The sequence below is a fragment of the Perna viridis genome, chromosome 15 (genome assembly GCF_037379345.1).
Source record: "Perna viridis isolate PV_CMFRI_1.1 ecotype Kerala chromosome 15, ASM3737934v1, whole genome shotgun sequence".
Lineage (NCBI taxonomy): Eukaryota > Metazoa > Mollusca > Bivalvia > Mytilida > Mytilidae > Perna > Perna viridis.
In genome coordinates this window covers 7,838,264-7,857,713 of record NC_142459.1, presented here as the reverse complement: position 1 = coordinate 7,857,713, position 19,450 = coordinate 7,838,264, and the positions used below count along the sequence as shown (strand labels likewise).

The 19,450-nt window shown below is 32.4% G+C and overlaps 1 protein-coding gene across 3 annotated transcripts; it reads right to left on the bottom strand.

The window, feature by feature from the left end:
* Positions 1-2,352: 2,352 nt before the first annotated feature.
* On the bottom strand, positions 2,353-19,333 carry LOC148596785 (uncharacterized). 3 transcript variants are annotated; one of them, XM_088563317.1, is made up of 7 exons: positions 19,275-19,333; positions 16,048-16,127; positions 15,320-15,467; positions 14,025-14,107; positions 13,328-13,448; positions 10,548-12,154; positions 2,353-8,626 (listed from the first exon to the last, which is right to left on the bottom strand). In XM_088563317.1, the coding sequence occupies exons 2-7, from the start codon at positions 16,108-16,110 to the stop codon at positions 7,628-7,630; spliced, it is 3,021 nt and encodes a 1,006-aa protein (XP_088419443.1). In that variant the 5' UTR covers positions 16,111-16,127; positions 19,275-19,333; the 3' UTR covers positions 2,353-7,627. The 3 variants fall into 3 exon arrangements, with proteins under 3 accessions (XP_088419443.1, XP_088419444.1, XP_088419445.1); XM_088563318.1 differs by having other exon boundaries at positions 19,186-19,279; XM_088563319.1 differs by lacking the exon at positions 19,275-19,333 and adding an exon at positions 19,019-19,094.
* Positions 19,334-19,450: the final 117 nt, after the last annotated feature.

Below are 19,450 nucleotides of genomic sequence, written 5' to 3'. Positions count from 1 at the left end.
TCAAAAAATGCAAAAATGGGATTTTCGATTTTTCCGTAAAAAGTCTTGTAAATTCGACTCCACAAGTTATTACTCAACTAAAACGTCTCAAATTTGATATCATTCGATAGATAATTTAATTTTGTACAAAATTAAACCACGAAAAATAATTAAAAGACAGAATTCCCTTTTTTACGATTTTAAAGTAATTGTTACCCCAAAAAGAAAATGTAAACACCTGAATTGATCAGATATTTTGGGTACATCATTACCTTAATTATGAAAGCCTAAATATGAGTTTTACAGTGTCGATATGCTATGAATGAAAATTGTGTTTGATACCGAGGCCAGTTTTCTGGGTTAGGGGTAATATTTTTATCATTTTTTGAAAATTCTTTCTTGAAAATAATTTTTCGTGGTTTATTTATGTAGAAAATTAAATTATCTATCAAATGGTATCAAATTTGAGACGTTTTGGTTGAGTAAAAACTTGTAGAGTCGAATTTATGAGACTTTTTACGGAAAAATCGAAAATCCCATTTTTTGCATTTTTTTATATAAAATCTGGATACGAAAATCGCAAAAATTCATCAAAAGAACCCCGGAAGTATACATTGTGATAATACTGAACAAAAAATACCAAATAAGACATTTTTTTTACTGAAGCATAAACACTTTTTTACTTTTTTTTTTCATGAAAAAAATGTCATTTTAAACTATTTTTCGGAGGGTAGGGGTCAATTTAATAACTTTACCCCAAACACCTTAGTGTTACCGCAACTTTCTTGGTTCCATGGTAAAGCTGATATATTTTGCTACATAGAGATGCATACATATGACAATTTATGTTTTATCGAAAGAAGTTCGTATAATCTAAAAAAAATTTTAAAAAATGGCTTTTTGCCTCAGCGAGATATAAAAAGTAGCCAAAAATACATAAATGCTTCAGTTTATTTTTTGACAGCAAAAAGATTCGTAAATGGGAGGTATAAGAGTACCTGAAAATCATGTTTTGGTTGAGGAGTGGGGGCGTGCAAGAGGGGTTATCTCATCCCACGTACTAGATGTCATAATCACAACAAAGTACAAAATATAAAATTAAAACGTTACGAGACAATATATAATTCTGAACGAATAACACCAGTACTAAAGATATACAATTTAACATTCGGTGAAAGCTGTGTAAATCTAAATCACTGATAGGTTTCCAATTAGTCATTGATCTGTCAAATCCATCTGTTAAGGAGATAGACCAAGGGTAAAGGACATAATTCTTGAAATCAGTGATAGGTTTGTATCCTATTCAATTTCATCAAAGCTAATATAAAATTAAAACGTTACGAAACAATATATAATTCTGAACGAATAACACGCGTACTAAAGATATACAATTTAACATTCGGTGAAAGCTGTGTAAACCTAAATCACTGATAGGTTTCAATTAGTCATTGATCTGTCAAATCCATCTGTTAAGGAGATAGACCAAGGGTAAAGGACATAATTCTTGAAATCAGTGATACGTTTGTATCATATTCAATTTCACCAAAGCTAATATAAAATGAAAACGTAACGAAACAATATATAATTCTGAACGAATAACACGCGTACTAAAGATATACAATTTAACATTCGGTGAAAGCTGTGTAAACCTAAATCACTGATAGGTTTCCAAGTAGTCATTGATCTGTCAAATCCATCTGTTAAGCAGATAGACCAAGGGTAAAGGACATAATTCTTGAAATCAGTGATACGTTTGTATCATATTCAATTTCACCAAAGCTACTAAATATTTCTCAAAGCTCGTTTGCGAAAGAAGTTATTTAGAAAAAATGATTTTATGATATTTGTTTCGAATATTTATAAAGCTCCAACGAACTTGTACTGATAGAAATTTCCCAGTACACTTGGTTTACTTTTCATGTTATCTATATCAGTACACTTAGTTCATACTTCCAGTTTTTAGTAGAGTCCGAGTTTCTAATTTACTTTTGTTACTTTGTATGTATTATTTTGGTTATTTTATGATCTTTGTTTTGTGTCTGGTCTTTGTCCATGGATTACTTTCTTTTGATTTCAGCTTGAAACTTGGTTCTCTTAATTATTCTTTCAGCGGTAACTATATACATTGTGTTTACATGTTCAATTATTTTTCTCAACAGGAATGTATCAAATACCAATAAATGATAGCACTCATCTTATCGATGTTTCAACCACTGTAGAGGAGAAAATCTCTATTATTTCTGGTTCTCGTGAAAGACAGTCAAGACACACACTTGTTCCACGTGACCTGATTAACATGGACGATGGGGAAGATCTCAAAGAAACTTGGTTCTCTTGATTTCTCTTACAAAGAAAAAGCATAGAAACATAAAATATTCTTAAAAAGTTTATTATTAATATAATCATTATGTATATATACTGCTTTCATTCATTAAATGTACGTACATGTATTTACAATAATTCACATGTATTTATAATTAAAAAAACATCAATACAGTAATATGATTTTATTGTAGTTGAAATGCAATTATTCATATGCTAGAGAAAATGTCCACAAAGAAAATTGCTAAATAAGGTAAACAAATTGTGTACATATTCCAAGATATTTCTTTTGCAGGCCTCAGATTCTTGGGTTTCATCAAATATTCAATTTCAAGTGATTTGATTGGTCAATATTTTGGGGAACCTATCAGCAAATCACCTTATAACATATATCATGAAAATTTTGTAAATTTTTTGCAAAATGTGATAAAAAAGTGCAAATGATAACCTGGAAACCCCCTGTACTTGAAATTTTTGTGTCACACTCCCCCTTTTTTTAATTTCTAGATCAGCCCATGGCTTAAAAATGTGGTAAAATATTAATCATGTATAAGCAAAAATAAAAATGGGTCAAAAGGCAGAAATGGCAACATTTTATTAAACCGGAAGTAGATGTCCGACAGGCCTGAAATCGAATCCTAGGATATGGGATCTATACCTGATGCTGGAGATACTAAATATCACGGGGTGGGATTAATCGTTGCTGAGAAAAATGTTATGAAAATAATTTCAACACCCACCCACCAGTTACATACTATCATCCTATTTTCACATATGACATTTTGCCAAAAATTAACATAAGTTGGCAATTATTGGGTTTGCTTCCGATCTAGGTATAAATTTAGTACATTAACACAATTTTTTTAAGTCAAAGATTTAAGTTGGAACTATAATTGACAGAAAATGTTGAAATCATAATATCATGGGTTAACACTCCTGAAGTTTAACCAACATTGGGCAAGGTAGAAAATATAACATGAATTAAAGTATTCCGACTGCATTTTTCTATATAAATTTTGATGTGTTATTATAATTTTTAATAATACATGTAACTCATTTGGTTCAACTTCGTTGATCATCTTCAAATTTGATAAGAGGAAACAACATCCCCCCCTCAAGGCCTTAAAAATGATCCCTATCAAAATGCAATAATTTTTTTTCAATTTACATTTTCAAGAAAAAATACATGTGCAGAACATCAATTATAGTATAAATATTTAAGTGTAAGTCTCTGTAAGAATTAGTGAACCATGGTATGGAAAAACACCATTTAGAAAGTTTGACTTTTGACTTTTGATTACTTGCACCATCAGAACCAAGGAAAAAGTACAAGATTTTCCATATCACTTTGGTAAGAAGAATTACAATTTCATTAAAATGGACTGAATATGAACATTTTAAAGGTAGGTAACTCTGTCAAAAAAAAGTCATTTTTCTAACATTCAATTGAAAGAGTAATCATGGGAACCAAGGTTATAGCTGTAATCAAAAGAATGTATTCCAGGGACAAAGACCAGACATGGAAAACAGATATACACAACAAAGAACATAAAGTAACTAAAATCATACATACAAAGTAACAAAGTAAATGAGCAACTCAGACTCCACTAAAAACTTGGAGCATGTACCAGGTGCACCGGTAGGGTTAGCGTCCTCTGCATTTTTCTGAGCAAATCAAGTGATACAGAGATGAAATAATGGTCTTTTCAAATAGAGAAGGAATCCTTAAGTGAAATTATATTGTCAGATCAGAGGAATTTTGACATGAATGTTTCTGATTTTTCCCATATTAACCGATTCTTACAAAAAACTTGCACTTAATTAAAAGTCAAACTTTAACAAATATAACTAACAACAAAGCACTATAAAAAATGTACTAGAGATATCAAATGGTCAAATACATTTCAAATCTATTACACAAGTAACAGAAAGAATTAATTAAACATTCAGTAATTCCATATATGCAGGTTATTCAGTGTGTATCACATGACCGAGGTAATTTCTTCATAGACCGAAAAAAATGAACACTCATTCCTTATAATTTAATTGTAATGCCAAAATTCAACAAGTGTATTATAACAAAAGTCAATGACTTCACAGACACATTAAAAAATTTGGTCTATGAGATACAGACAATTTTTTTTATCAAATCAGAAAGCTCGTTACTTCAGAAATTAAATTATTTGCTGCCATTTTTTCACATAACGAAAAATAAATCATAATTAATAGAGGTAATAATTTGTTATCTTTATTTTCATCTTTGGAACTTCTGGATTATAAAGGTTCAAAATAATGAAAATTCATTGAAACTTTGGATTACACAGGTTCAAAATCATGAAAATGCATTGACTTTAGGATGTTTTGAATTCAGAGGAAAACTAGAAAAGATATATCTGAACTGTTTCCTGGTTAGAAAAGTTTTACAGTAATATTCAGCATATATAGTCATATAACAATCCAGCCCATATATTGCAATTTAGCCCAAAGTATCATGAACTATTTCTTATATCATACTTTTAGAATGTAGTTTACTCTAGAATACATGTATGGAAGAAAAGAGAAAAAAAAACATCTCTTTTTTAAATGATGATGACAATTTTGTAATTTGAAACCAATGCAATTCATACAATTTTCTACTGGTCCATATACAGTCAAACCTGTGTTAACGACCACCTGTATTCAGCGACCACCTGTTTTATGCGACCTAATTTAGGTCCCCCCAATTCATTTTTCTATTATTTTTAACTGTATTAAGCGACTCCCTGCGTAACGCGACTAGCGACCGTATTATTCATGTCTAAATGGTTAAAAAACCTGACTTGCGCGACCTTTTGATTTTAGCGGAAGTGTTCGAAAACCAGAAGTAAAGTAATTTTAAAACAAAAAATTCCGTCAAATTTACGAAAATATCCGGAAACTCGCGGAAATAAATACTGACGTATGAATAATAATCAGTTGAAAACAGTTTACAATTAGATACGAAAATGGCGATGAAAAGAAAAGTTTTAAAGTTAGAACAAAAAGTAGAGGCAATTAAATTGTTGGACAATGGAAGTCCAGCATATAAAGTAGCTGAAAGTTTTGGAGTAGGAAAAACACAGATTCAAAACTTGCGAAATCGTAAAGCTGAAGTTCTCGAGAATTTGGAGAAAAACATAGCGGGCTCATCAAAACGGAAAAGACATAAGACCAGCAACGAAGATATAAATGACTTATGTTTGGAGTTTTTTAAAGATGCCGTCAGTAGAAGAATTAATGTGACAGGACCACTTCTAAAAGAAAAGGCATTATGATTTGCAGAGGATTACTACATTTAAAGCATCTAATGGTTGGTTAGAATCCTTTCTTAAAAGAAACAACATCAAATTTGGAACAATGAATATGCATGAACCAGCAGTTACATCTAGGAAGTAAATAAAAACATTGTGCAGTGGTACATGACACAACTAATCAATAAACAGAACTAATTTTACAAGGCAAAACAAACAAAGCAGAAATTAGCAAAATCAGACATAAAAATACAGTTAACAAGATTGTTATGTGCAGCAATAAGTCCCTGTCACCACTAATAAAATTGAAGTGCTATGCGTAGCCTTATAGCCCTCACCACGGCATATAAAGTGAAAAAGTCCCATTTCTCATTTAAAATTTGTTGAATCAAAATGTTGGCTCAATATGATCAACTAAATATGTTAAATAATAATCTTGCAAAATTTTAACAAAATCTGTCGAGTGGTTTTCAAGGAGTTGCGTGAACAAAATGTGAATGACAAATGCATGGAAGCATGGACTCCAGTATTTTTTTGTTTCCTTCCACATTGTTGTGGTGGACAAAAAGGAATTGTAATGGTAAGACTAAAGTACTGTTCATCATAAAGCCCAAAATAAAAAAAAGTGACATCTATTCAAAATAAATTACTGAGAGGGCTGCCAACTTTAATCAAGAATAAGAATTCATGAGATTTATATAAAATTGTATAGAAATGTTGACCCATCAGAACTGACTTGCCAAAACCATAGTTCATGAGGTAGACCTAGGATAAGGGACATAACTCTTAAAAATCATTGGAACGTTTATATTCAGCATTTTTCATCAATATCATGTAAGCACCTAAGCAACTTAGGATGATTTTATTCTGCTTCAAATGAAACCTTGACAGTCTTTGGTGAAATTGAATATGATACAAACATATCACTGATTTCAAGAGTTATGTCCCCTAACTATTTCAAAAGATGAATTTTCTAAACAAACCACAGGTCTACGGTTCTAGAAACTTTGATATCTTAACAAAATACAACAAACAATAAAACACAACATCCAAGCTTACAGTGACATTTACTTTTGACAAAACCACTTGTAATATGACATTACATTGCTTTTTTGTGTATTCATTGGCATTTTATTAAAACTGCAACTGGTCATGCCTTTGATAAACATATGAACATGTATATTAGATATTCATGAAAATATTGTACTTTTGACAACATATAACTTATTTTTCTTTAAAAATAAAAAAACAGAGAATTTTGGGAATGCCATTATCTTGATTATACATTGCATTACACAGTAAGTTTTTAACCTGTGGTACAGTGGATTCCAGATAGTTAATTTTATAGCCTATTTATCAAATAAAAAAAACATGCATTAACATTTTAGCAGATAATTTTACAGGAAAAACATTTACAACATTCTATTTCTATTTCAATCTTTGAATTCTTGGTCTACTGTTAGTTCGTCTTCTGGAACAGCATATGTTTTAACATTCGAGAATAATATTTGATTACATCGTAAGTCAGGGATGATTTTACAAGGTCAAGGTCAGCAAGGTCAACAAACAAAGCCGAAATTGGCAAAATCAGAGTAAATATACAGTAAAAAAAATCATAACGGTCAAAGTTTGGATCTAAAATAGCGGAAATCCGCTAAAAAGCCGAAAAAAAAAAACCATTCCTGATCAGTGAAATATTAGTCTGTGTATATTGGATAATTTTTACCCTTAACAAAAAACCCTTTGTATTCAAAGGCTAGGGGTTGCATGAACCACCAGATCCAGTAACCAGTAGGCATGCTAATCAGATTAAATAAATAATATAATTTGAACTTTGGTTAACAAAACCAATTTTTTAGTCCAAAAGAAATTTAATAAAAATTTGCACAAGTTTTACTGTATTTGGCTTATTTCTCATACAAGTCAAAATTTTTCTGTATTGGTAAGATAGATAATGCTTATGTGTTAAGAGTTCCTATGCAGTTTTCATGCATACATTTATGTATCAACATGATCAAACTGCAATAAAATAGAATCAACTGTAATAAATATATGTGTTAATTATACATAAGTCTAAATTTATTACTATTCCACATATCTTCGTTGTGATCCCTGGGTTGCCCGATATGGGGAGGTGCCATGGAAACTGGGGCCATGGAAACCGGTCCTGGGTTCCTGTCTTGAGGTACTTGTTCAACTGGGTATCTCCTTACTGCATCCTTAAGCTCCACATAATCAGAGCCTGATTCCCTGACAACTACAGGTACATTAGACTGGTCCCCTATTAAAGCTGGGGGATGATGGACAGAGTTTTGCATCAAGAAATTATCAGTGCCTGTAACAATAGAAATTGCCAGCAACTCATCAGTTGTGAAGTTCTGAGTTCTCGGCAGGTCAAAAGCCGGCTTTTTAGGCACAGACAAGTTCTGTATCTCTGGAGAGGGTTGTCTTTCTTGCATTGAGAGTTCAGTTTCTGCATCTTGTTTCTCAGATTCAACTTGAATTCCATGACTTTGAAGGTGTTTCCTCAGTGTTCTTTTATGAATAAATGATTTGTTACAAACTTCGCACGAGTGGGGTTTGTCATTCGTGTGGATTCGGATGTGTGATTTCAGGTTGCTGCTCTCGGCGAATCCTTTCCCACAGTAGGAACAACGGTAAGGTTTCTCACCTGTGTGTGTCCTTATATGGTTATTGTATCTCTCTTTTGTTGCCAGGCACTTCCCACAGTAGTCACATGTATGCATGTGCCAACCACGCGACTTCGCATAATCGACATGCATTGATACACAATGAAGTTGCAAATTATAAGTAGTTTTGAAGCTTTTCTTACACATAGGACATGGTACACTATCAGTTGGATTATGCCTCTTTTTATGAGCATTTAATCTGAGTTTGTGAGAGAAGGTCTTACCACACACATCACATATGACAGCCGGATTGTTGCGAGATAAGTGAGTGACCTTGTGATTGGCCAGATTTTCACGACTACGGAATTTGTTGTGGCATATGTCACACTGATAAGGTTTTTCTCCTGTGTGCTTTCTCATGTGGATCTGGAATAAAAAAAAGAAAATGGAAACTTTTTCAAGTATTTAGTCTAAAGGAGTGTCCTACAAAATCAGAATTCAGTAGTTAATTGTAAAAAAGTGACATTTTTTTATTTTATATGTACATGCACATGTACATGTATATTTATGCAAGTATGTTTCATGTATTTATGGAATAGACAATGATTTTTATAAAAAGCCAGTTACATGTAAATGTACATGTAGAAAAGGTATGTGAAGAAAGTTATACAAGAATTTATTTTCAAATACATGTACATTTGTAACATATCTTCACTCAAAAAATATGCAATCTTTCCATCTATTAATCACCTTTTGCATGATTCTATGATTTACAAAAGTGAAATCAAGGATGACTAAGGAAGCCATGAAAAACAAGAAATCTGTGAGCAATGGCTCACTAGTGATACCCCCATTTTCAAATCAAGATATAAAGAAAGTTAACAAAAATTCTCGGTAAACAGAAAGTTGTTTTCGAATCACAACATATGGCATAACTACTGAAAGAATGTGTTAAAAAGTTGATGAGTACTTGCTGAGAAAACAGTGGCAGAAAAAATGTTACAGAAACAAAGACATGGGTAAAACAGTATAACCATCCCCCTCCTTTCCTGTAGAGCAGAGGTATAAAAAAAAAAACAATATTGGTATGTCATACTTATGCAGTCTTGATTTTCCTCAGTTGACAAAAAATATTCTATAAAAACAAGATTTTTAACAAATAAAATCCTGAATAAAAAATTCACATCCTTTTACAAGATGGAAACAAATACACATGTACATGTAATGTAGGTACATGTACATGTATCTCACAAAACATTTTACATTTATGACTTTTAATGAATTGGCAACTCATTCATTAAAAAAAGAACATGAATTTGAGACTTTCATGATGAAACAATCTCAGACTCTAACATGGGCATTCTAGGTTAAACCAGGAGAGCTATAAAAAATGAAGTTCCATATGCTGTCATACAAAATGTACAACATATAGTTATAAATACAGTACCCCCCACTCATACAGGAAGTTGAAAATGCACAGCATCAAATTCGCTTACAACATACATTGTACATGAACATGTACCAAATTTGAAATCAATCCTTTTATTGGGAGTCAAGATTTTAGTGAAGAGAATTTTCTCCATCATACAGTACAGAAAAGGACATACCATAAATGAACACCAACATACTGGTGTACCAGTTTCAGAGTGGTTCTCAATAATTATTTTCTATACAATTTTTTTTACTGTTTTGTACTGAAAGTGGTAAGCTCAACCACTTTACATGCAGAAGCAAATATTCAAATATTTTCAAAGACTTAAAAGATATTTTCAGCCAATCTAAATGTGGTACACCACTATGTTGGTGTTGAGTCATGGTTCAGGTGTGTCTCTTTCTGTACTGTACCATATATTAAAAAATGGCTAAGTCCAAGGAAAAAAGAACACAAGAAGTTAACACCAGACAGCTCCTTAAATTGCTTACAATTTATATAAATCCACACACCAAATTTAAACAAGTACTATCTTTAAAAACAGACAGCCTATGCAGTAAAATTTACTTCTTTTTATTTTTCTTTCATGAAAATAACATATGGCACAAAATTACAAATTTTCAATACATTTTTTTTGAAAGCCATTAAGTAATCAGTATTAGGCCAATCGGGAAACAGAATTGCAATCAGATGACTTGTGTTTCCATAGAAGAGTGTCCTTAAGGTCAAAGGGTAAAAAGCAAAACTATATCGACTGCATCCGAAAAGATGTATGAATTACATGTAAATCCACCCATTAGGAGCCGAGATAATTGCGAAGGAGTTCATAAGGACTAACAGAATGATAGACAAGGTGATTTCAATATACCACTCACAGTTGAGTGGGGGGTATAAATTAATCTACAGAATAAGTACCTTCAGCATTCTAGGATCTTTATGCCCCTTGCCACAGATCTCACAAAGTAGAGCATTGGGTTCGTTATGGACGATGAGATGTTTGTTCAGGTTTGTTCTTGTTTGAAATCCTTTCTGGCATACATCACAATGAAATGGTTTCTCCTCGTCAGGCAAATGAAGAATGATATGTCGTTTGTATGTTTCATCAGTCTTGCAGACCTTACCACAGTGTTCACAGGTAAAGTTGGATTTATTGTTGTGCAGTTTTAAATGATTTAAGAAAGCCACACCATGCTTGTATTGTCTTCCACAAAATTTACATGTCTTTTTATCTCGGTTTCCTTTAATGCTCCCAATAACTGCAGCTTTCAAGTCTTCTTCTGTTGTTTTGTCATTCATATCTTTTTTCTCTGTATCTGAAGCCATAGTTTCACTTGACTCCTCTGGGTCATCTGGGTTCTTAATTTCTGCATCTGATAAAACATTGTTTTTTGACTCATTTTCATTTACACTTGGTATTTCTGACTGACTTTCTGAAGTTTGATATCCTAATGAGTTGTTCTGATTTATAATCGATTCTACTGCATTATCCAAAGAATTATCTTGTTTTTCAATCATGTCCACTGATTTCTGCAATATTTCTTCATTATTTATGGCTACATCTGACACACTTTCTGGCACTTCAGACTCTCTATTACCAACTATTGTTGCAGAAGTGGAATCATTTAAGGAAGTAGTGTAAGAGTCAAGTACACCGTGACAGGAAGTAGAATCATTGTGTTTCTGCTCATGCTCCTTAAGTACAACAGGATCAACAAAATAAGCACTACAGGTAGTACAGAAATATAAACAATGAGCTGCTTTCATGTGACTTTTTAACTCTTCCAAAGTTTTAATTTTTTTCAGGCAAATAAAACAAGGATGTTCATATTCATGAGTTTTAATATGTCTCTCTAACTGTACTTTGTCACCGTATGTTGTCTGACAAATCTTACAGATATAGCGAGCATTTCTTGGTGCATGTGTACCAATGTAATGATTTTTCAGTCCAAGCTTACTCTTAAACTTTCTGTCACAGCCTAGACACTGATACAGAAAGCCATTAGGATGTGCCGATTCTGAGTGCTTAGCCATTTCTTCAGCTCCTTTAGGTATGAGAACATCACAAATCTTGCATGTCTGGTGACTTTTATGGGATCGTACATGATTGAAGTATTTTGGAGCATTTTCAAAAGCCAAATTGCAGACTGAACAGGAGTACTTTTTGTTGTATAAATAGTCCCACAAGGGCTTTAACTCTGGGTGTGAACTCCAGTGACTACCTTGACTTTTGAACCCTGTCATTTTACGGCCACGCCCATCTTTACGCATTTTCCCTTTGAGTTCTTGAGTAATTGTTTCTAATTCATTTTCCTCCGAAGTTTCCTGTTGCATCTGTGTGTCAGACAGTTGCTCTGGTTTAACAACTTTGTTTGGCAGTTTTTCTCCTAGGTCTTCACGGCTTCCTCTTCTTAATTTTATCCTTGATCTTGTCATTTTTACTTTAGTTTCATCTTGAATGAGGTCTTTACTTGTGCTTCTCTTCTTCTGCCTTGGTTTTACTTTATTTTTTGGGGGTGGTTTGCCTTAAGTATACATAAAGATATAATTATTAAAGAGTACTAATAAAGTCCACAGCCCAAAATTGTCCGAGAATACCTTATTGTAACATTTGATATACATTTGTAAACATGACCAAAATTCATTGTCAAATGGAGTCACAAGAGCTCTTACAACAAAACTAAATTTTGAAAAAAACCTCAAGGGAGATAACTAACATAAGATAGATGTGATTTTACAATGAATTCATTTCTCTAATCTGAAATGGTTTCAATTACAGTACAGAGAGAGACATACTGATCACTGAAATGAAGATGTACCACTTTTAGTCTTTGATGATTTTTTTAATAATTTTTATTCATTTAAGGAGGTACACCTAAGGTAAGGGACACAACTCTTAAAAATCATTGGAACATTTGTATTCAGGATTTTACACCAATCTTATGTAAGCATCTAATTAACTAAAATTCATTCTATTCTACTTCAAACGAAAGCTTGAGAGGCTTAAGTGAAATTGTATATGATGCAAACATATCTACCTCCTTAAAGTGGTAATGTTTACAACTCTAATAACAAAAGAAAGCAACAAAAAATCTCTTATAGAAAAAAAAAATGATTAAAAACCACTCTATCAGTGTTTAGCCATGGTGTCTCTTCCTGTACTGTAATTTAAGATACAGTAGGCATGCAAGGACCATAATTTAGTTTATTTATGTCAACGCTTTTACAGCTTTTTTGTATAATTACATGTACTATTCATGTTGTTCTTGAAAACATATTCCCATACAAATCTTCTGAAAGCTTTTATTATCAAAAACTCTATTGATCTTGCTGTTTAAAAGTCTTGAAGATGGGACCTCTAAATCAAGGTTTCGTACCTGTGTAAAATGAATCCAAGTTAATTAGATGCTTACATAAGATTGATATAAAATGCTGAATACAAATGTTTCAGTGATTTTTAAGAGTTGTTTCCCTTACCCTAGGTCTACCTCATTAAGTTCCCTGATATTCTAGGAAAACCTGATGAGTTGCTCATAAAATTTCATGTCTGGAGTAGATGAAAGAGTAGCGTTATAAATTTAAAACATTTCATCCTTCTAATTGCATCGTTAATAAAATAATACATTATTTTATCGACTATTGTGAAATCACCATTTTGAAATCACTCTAAAATAAGAACACAAACAAATTCTAATTACTTCTAGATTTGCAGGAACGTCCCCTTTTCCTGCTTTGGGCTAAATCTTGCTCCACATCATAATCATCTGTATCATCATCATCAATATCCATATTCATCCCACCATCTTCATCATCATCTTCCTGTTTGGATGAAAAAGAAAATGATCATTTCTTGGTTCACAAGCAATTTTTCATGAAAAAAAAGGGAGAGAAGCACTTTGGGCTTTTTTTCTATTTTATTGCCCAATATAAATGTTGATGGTAACTTGTATTGTTTATAGCCAGCATAAAATGATGATAAAGGTACTTTTTGGTCTCATTTTAATGATATAGTGATAAATATGACGAATGAAGCAGTAACAGCAAGGGAGAGGGTCTGAAAACCCATTTTTTTTGGTAGTTTACCTTGTTTCATATGTAAAACTTTATGGTCAGTTTGTTGTTTCTGAAACCAACACCAATGTGAGTACAATAATAATTTGATTATAGTTACATTAAAAGTTTAATGGTTTTGTGGAACAGATTGAAAATATAAAATAGAAAAAAAATCTGAAATGTCACTGATTTGAGGCAATCTCTAAAAATTCTTGATGTGCTGATATGCAAACATCTCATACAAAAACAGCAATTAGAAAAACCATAAGCAAATATCCCTTGGATACACCCCCTTCCCTTCCTACAAAACATTGAGGAAATCCCAAAAGTCATTCAGCTAACCTCTGAATCCTCAATCAATTTTGCTGCTTCATCTTTTGAACTGTTTTCTTCTTGATTGATTTTCAATGTTGCCTTGTATTGTGCTACAATCACAAAAGAAATTAATCAATAAATGACATTTTTTGCAAAAAAATTAAATACCCATAAAATTTTACATTTAGAGGGAAAATAATGTAATAAACAGATGCACCATGAGCATGTAATACGGCTGTCCCCATGATGGACATGTGAAAAAAAACATGGAAAAGTCCCATAACAGTGAAACTTAAGTTCAAAATGTTATCAAAAATTATACAGACTGTTACAGCTAATTAAAATAGACCAATTCCAATTTCAATACTAATGTATGTAGGCTAGTGAGTAATTTAAATAGCTCTCTAGGTAGAAATCTGCCCTAAATTATACCAAAGTGTCCTACTTAACTACTTCAAAACACCTGTGTGGTCTTCTGGACACTGCCTTGTAAGTTTGAATAGCTGACAATTATGATGACAATGATTTAAATGGCCTCAGTGAGTTGTATTTACTTGACCTTTAGAGGTTAAGGTCATCATAATAACTTAAAAGACAGTGTCCAAAAGATCACACATTGTAATTTTCTCCAAAAAGTATAAAGACTGCTAAACCATAAAAAAAACACCCGTGTAAAGTTTAAAGCTTATTAAACAAGCTGTTCTCAAGTTACCATGTGGCATGTTAACATGGATGGATGGACAGACATTTGTATACCATAATACAACCAATCTTTGATGGGCATATTTGACTGGCCATTTCTGGGCAGAACTGGCCATATAGTAAATTTATAGAAAAATTGTATTCAGGACTGACTAGAATTTGAGTGAGTTTCCTATCCTGATACAACCAATCTTTGATGGGCATATGAAGAGTGAATACAGGTATTTGTTAAAAGTTTCTTTGACAAAAATATAACACTTGCATTTTTGAAATAAAAAAGATTATAACATATGGTACACAATTACAAATTTCCTACACATTTTTTTTCGAACACCACTAAGTTATCAGTATTTGGCCAATTGGGAAACAGAATTATCATCATTTGACTTGTGTTTCCATAAAAATGTAAATGTCTACAAGTGCAACAATAAATTTGTTGATAGCTAAGGTCTCTTTATATCTGTTTAACTAGCAACTATCCACAAGTTTAAGTTGTAAAAATATTGAAACTTGAAACTTTGGGTTTTTTTTTTTTTGTACAAATGTACAAATATGAATTCAAAATATTTCATTAGATTCAGAGATATTATTCATTCAGATCTTAAAGATCAATAACCTACAGCAAAAATCCTGAAACATAGCCGGCCATTTTGGGTTAGCTTTTAAAAACTGGTTACCAGCTTCTGTTGACCAAGTTAGTACATCATTTTTGTCCTTTTCAAAAGCTAACATTATACACTCTGCTCCATTGGTACAGAATCTTTTACCCTGAAAAAAAAAAATAATGACTTAATGATAAACTTGAAATTAGATTAAATCTAGAGTTTTTTAAAGAAGAATCATCATTTGTATTATTGTCTATCCCTTACATATAATTTTAAGAGTCATGTCCCTTACCTCAGGTCTATCTTCTTATAAACAAGGCAACATATGAACAGTGAGAGAATTTGTTTGATGTGTACAGTGGCTTTTTATCATTCTTTAACTTTGACAATAATACCTACACTATCAATTACTCGTTCAAATATTATAAATTAAATTGGTAAGATTTCAAAGCAGACGAAAAGACAATATGATGAAGAACTGTTTTATTTTTACATGCCAAGATATGGTACTCATCATGGAAGAACTTCAAAATGTTTATTTTTTTTAACTCATCCCGTCAAGCCAATTTTATGGTATTGATCTATGTTGATGTCAAGCATCAATATAGTATCATCGAATTCCCTTGAAAAATTTAGGAAGAGTTCACAAGTCACATCTACACATACTCTCCAAACATCAACGTACACATACATGTACATTTGTAGGTATGATACATGTACATGTAACAACATGGAAAACTTACTATGTCTTCAACATTCTTCCACAAAATTGTCCCGGCCTGTTCTATTTCTATTTTTTTATCCATTATATTATTTAGCTGTCCTGAAATTAAAAACTTAGTTATATTCATCAAAGGGAGACAATAACAACATAATAGATACTTTTAAAAATATTGTCAACCAACTTAAGGAGGTAGACCTAGGGTAAGGAACATAATGCATGAAATCAGTAATATGTTTGCATCATACACAATTTCACCTAAGCCTCTCAAGCTTTCATTTGAAGAAGAGTAAAATAAATCCAATTTAATTAGATGCTTACATAAGATTGATGTAAAATTCTGAATACAAATGTTCCAGTGATTTTAAAGAGTTGTTTCCCTTACCCTAGGTCTACCTCATTAAGTTCTCTGAGCAATTTACTTTTGTTGGTATTTTGCAAACAATAAAAATATTGTAAACATACATGTATATTACATGGAATAATTATCTTTACTTCATGTAAAAATAAAATGTTTGATAGAATATATATGTCCATGTAAATAATGTAAATAAATTTTAATTTATCCACTCTCCACAGTGGAGTCACCATTTCAAAAATTGTTTGTAACTAACTTCTCCTGGCTTTATGCCAAGGTACATGTATATTTAATGGTTCTAGCAGTTTATTAACAAGTCAGTAAAGGACAGGATTTTTTTTTAAGCTATAAAAATTTATCCTGGTTTTTACTTTGGTGAAGTCACAGTGGAGAACATGAGTGACTCCACTATGAAGAGTGGAGAAATTAAAATTTTGGTTGACAGTAATGTAAGTGATGTAAATAAATTTTAAAAAAGAAACGAGCATAGTAATAAGTAGTTATAGTCAACTGGGTCCACTACAAGTATCAATATCAAGTTTGCACCGTCATTCAGGAGCTTAAAAATAGCATCATGGCAGCTCCATTTTTGTATACTATAATGTATATAAATGTGATTGAGAACCAAACCAGTCCTAGAAAACATTGGCTAGCTTTGATGATTAGACATAAAACAAATCATACAAATATATGATAGCTTTTTCAAAGATAGTGATGGCCAAAACAGTCATCAGTATGCAACCAAAAGTTCATGAAAATGGTGGAGATGATGTACATATAAGCAGCTTTATGAATGTTGTTTTATTCGGCCCAAAGATAATTTGAAAGATAAATTCATGATTAACCGTGAATTGTTATGGTTCTTTTAATATGTTTAACAAAATGGTTACTTTGTATCCATTGATAGCATACACTACTGTCAACACAAATTTTAATTTCTCCACACTCCACAGTGGAGTCACAGTGTCTCCATGCACTTGACCAGTGGAGTCACCATTTCAAAAACTGTCTGTAGTTTACTACTGTCTTAATACCAAGGTATACATGTACATATGTATTTAATAGTTCTAGCAGTTTAATAACATTCTCAGTTTTGGACAGACAAAAATACTGACAAGTAATGAAACAGAGAAATTTTATCCTAGTTTTTACTTTGGTGGAGTTACAGTGGAGGACATGAGTGACTCCACTGTGAAGAGTGGAGAAATTAATAATTTGGTTGACAGTAGTGTACATGTACACGACTTAAATGCATACAACCTTTCATTTTGTAAGCCCTGTTATATTATTCTAATATGAGGAAGGTGAAACATTTTAATGCTCCCAAGAAACAGATGAATTCGAACATCTAAGTCCTTTCATAATTTTTGTCAACACTGTTATCATTAACTTCCAAAATGGTAAAATTTGTTAAGATATACATGTACAGTATTTATTGCCCTTATGCATTCTCCTATTGCCATGGTCTGAAATGTCTGGCTTTGGTAAGGAACTGTGGATTGTCATGTGCATGTATTGATCAAAAGATCCAACTTTGGTTATGGGAGTTCTCATGGTCCAACATGCCTTTGGGTCAAGTTGTCTAGAATTGATATGCTGATCACTTCATTTTCGTAAACATTCAGGTGCCATGTTTTGAGCATTCTTATTGTGGAAAAAGCTAAGATTCAATTTCTATTTGATCGTCAAAGCAACATGTACAAGTACATGTAGCTAATGTTTTCAAGACTGGTGTGATTCTCAATTGCATTTACCAAGTATACCAGAATGAAACTGCCACGGTGCTATTTTTAAGCTCCTGATTTTACATACACAAACTGGATATTGATGGCTTTTCTGGCCATAAGTATACTAAACCCAGTTGATGATACAACCATTAATGCTGCCTTCAGGAGAGTTATAACCTTCCAATACATTTTACAGGGATCTCCATGGATCAAAATGAACACATGGCTCACTCTCTGGTTGGACAAATTTTCATTGTGGTGCATGTCCTTTCACAAGGAAAATAACTTGCCAAAAAAGGATGATAAGGTTGAATGTGACATATTTAATGGCACCAGTTACAACATAGAAATTTACAATTAACAATGGTAAATCTTTCTGTCTGTATTGTCTATTTCAATTATACCAAGGTAAAGTTTTCCTTTCCCTAGGCTTGACCATAAGTCCACAGCTCTAGAGAAATTAAAATCACTGGTAAGTGGTGGGTGTGGTCATTTTGTTGATACCATTAAAAAGGTCTTTATAATTTAACCAAAAGAACTTAGACAGTAAAACGTCATTTTCAACTGAATTGTGTCATTAAACAATCCTTTAGAACTTTTGGGAGTCCATCCATCACATTTTCATAAAAGTCAGGCCAATTGAACTGTTTTCCTGTGTTAGATAATTGCCATGATTGTTAAGACATTGTTGTATAAAACAGTGCAAGATCGTCTTCCTCCCTACCCTATTACATCGCTCTTAATCTTTTAAGTTCAACAGACCCAGTTCATAACAAGATTCTTGCATTGTCTAGAGTGAATTTCTAACATCAGACACTGTTTTGAAGCTTGGGTTTTTTAGTCTGATCACCTGTGAACAAGGCAGACAAGGGCAAGGCATCATAACTTTTGCAGGGACATTTTATTACCTGTTGTTTATGCCCCAAAATCAGGCAAAGAGGCGGTCCAGCAAAATAAAAAAAAATTAGCCTCCCAAGTTGACCCAAGACTGCAAGAGTAGAGCAAGGCCTAAAAAAGAGGGCTTTATTCAGTTACTTGGGCAGGCCATGACACTTGGAACTGAGAAAACGCACACCTCAGATGAAGTTGCTTAAAATAATGTGTGCATCTCTACTAGTTTCCATCTGCTTGGAAAAATAATCTTGAAATACAATTTACATGTACCTAGACGCTTTCAACCCATCTTTGAGTTAAGGTTCTAATTGACCTCGAATTTATTTTAAACGTTCACCTGACAGCGATCACATATAAATATCTCGGTCCTTTAACATTCCGTCCCTTTCTAATCCTATGATTTTTACCGAAAGTCAGTCAACTCAGTGTAACGATTTGTAATGTTG

Coding starts and splice junctions, on each gene's coding strand:
- LOC148596785 (XM_088563317.1), bottom strand. CDS start 16,110: ATGGATAAAAAAATAGAAATAGAACAGGCCGGGACAATTTTGTGGAAG. Junction 14,108..15,319: donor TATGTTTCAGGATTTTTGCT/GTAGGTTATTGA, acceptor TTGTGATTGTAG/CACAATACAAGGCAACATTG. Junction 12,155..13,327: donor ACGTTCCTGCAAATCTAGAA/GTAATTAGAATT, acceptor TGTATACTTAAG/GCAAACCACCCCCAAAAAAT.